This window comes from Chenopodium album, chromosome 5, assembly GCF_948465745.1.
Source record: "Chenopodium album chromosome 5, dcCheAlbu1.1, whole genome shotgun sequence".
Classification (NCBI taxonomy): Eukaryota; Viridiplantae; Streptophyta; class Magnoliopsida; order Caryophyllales; family Amaranthaceae; genus Chenopodium; species Chenopodium album.
This window is the reverse complement of record NC_137838.1, coordinates 65363367-65364844: the sequence shown is the minus strand read 5'-3', so window position 1 is coordinate 65364844 and position 1478 is coordinate 65363367. Positions and strand designations below refer to the sequence as shown.

The 1478-nt window shown below is 37.0% G+C and overlaps 1 protein-coding gene across 1 annotated transcript; it reads right to left on the bottom strand.

Moving 5' to 3' along the window:
* Nucleotides 1-326: 326 nt before the first annotated feature.
* LOC145633016 (uncharacterized) lies at nt 327-848 on the bottom strand. The gene has a single exon (XM_081685328.1). It carries the CDS (start codon nt 846-848, stop codon nt 327-329), a length of 522 nt encoding a protein of 173 aa, XP_081541454.1.
* Between the last annotated feature and the right edge of the window lie 630 nt (nt 849-1478).

Genomic DNA, 1478 nt, shown 5'->3' with positions numbered 1-1478 from the left:
TATCAGGTTTTGGTACGTGTATTACAGAAATTTAGTAGGTATGATGATAGTCATGAGACCTTAGAGAAAGAGAGGTTAGCAAAGAGGTTAACTTGAAGGGTTTTTTTTTTTTTTTTTTGGGTGAGATCCTAAAGAGTAGTAGAAGAATATTATTTTTAGAAAGAGGGAATATTGAATTTTTATAGATATCATTACCCCTTAAAATAAGTTTTTTTTTTTTTTTTTTTTTTTTGAGGAAAAGTTTAGGAGCCATTTTATTAATCAATGGACAAAGTGTCCATAAGTACATAGGGAGCAATAACAGAAGGACAGTGATTCTCCTAGACCTATTCACAACCAAATGGCACTAAACTAGCAAGGTAATGGGCAACAACATTCCCATCCCTACGCACATGCGACCAATTAACATAATAAAAAGAACTACAAATAGAGAGCACATCCTCTAAGATGGAATCTAAATCTGTAAAATAAGTGACTGCTTTTGAGAGGCGAGAGATGATAATTTGACTTTCGAATACAATGATGACTTTCTTAAACCCATAGCGGCTTGCTAGTTTTATCCCAAATAAGACAGCCTTACACTCCGTGATCTCCGGTGGCCAGCTACCCCTGCATCTTCGTGTGCCTGCAAATAACACCTCACCATCTTTGTTTCGAATGACCGCACCAAGACCAACCCAACCACTATCTTTCAAAGAAGCATCACAGTGCACCTTCACAAAGTCATCAGGAGGGGGAATCCAAATTTTCGGGCTGCTTGGTTTCTTCTTGCTGGGGAGTGCATAAATTCTCGTAGCATACTTGTTGCAATCCTCAACGAGCCTACCAACTCTTTCACATACTACCATATGCGGCACATCCTTATTATAGTTAGACAAAGAGAGATGTATTATTTTCTAATTTTTAATTAAAATATCAATCTTTGGTTAGATTGAAAAAAGATAATAACAAAATTGGTTATATAAAATTAGCGCATTTTCTTTGTTGCTGGCCACATCAGCCGGCTGACACAGGAGGAACTCCTTACTGGGTAACCCTTGACAAGCTGAGTAATCTCTGCCTGATCGAATAACTTATGGCGACTAAGTAACCCTTGATCAAGTAACCCCATCAACACGGTGTGGTTAGCCACATATGAAACTTTGTGTAATAAAATATATTTTGTAAAACTTGCTAAAATACTACGTAATAAATATTTGTGGAATGGAGAAATCAAGTGATTTATCATACTCCCTTCGTCCCAGAATACTTGACACAGTTCCCATTTTCGTTTGTCCGAAAATATTTGACACAATACTAAGGGTCTGTTCACATTTACTGAACTGAGCTGAACTGAATAGAGCTGAAATGAATATTTTATGAGATAAGGAAATTAGGAGCTGAATTGAACTAAACTTGTTTTGGGTGTTTTTGTCCCTCGCTAGAGTTACATCACAAAGTCTGGTACGACTCGAGTTGTACCTGCAAAAACAATGGAG

Excerpts from the sequence above, each read along its gene's own strand:
- LOC145633016 (XM_081685328.1), bottom strand. The coding sequence starts at position 848 with ATGGTAGTATGTGAAAGAGTTGGTAGGCTCGTTGAGGATTGCAACAAG.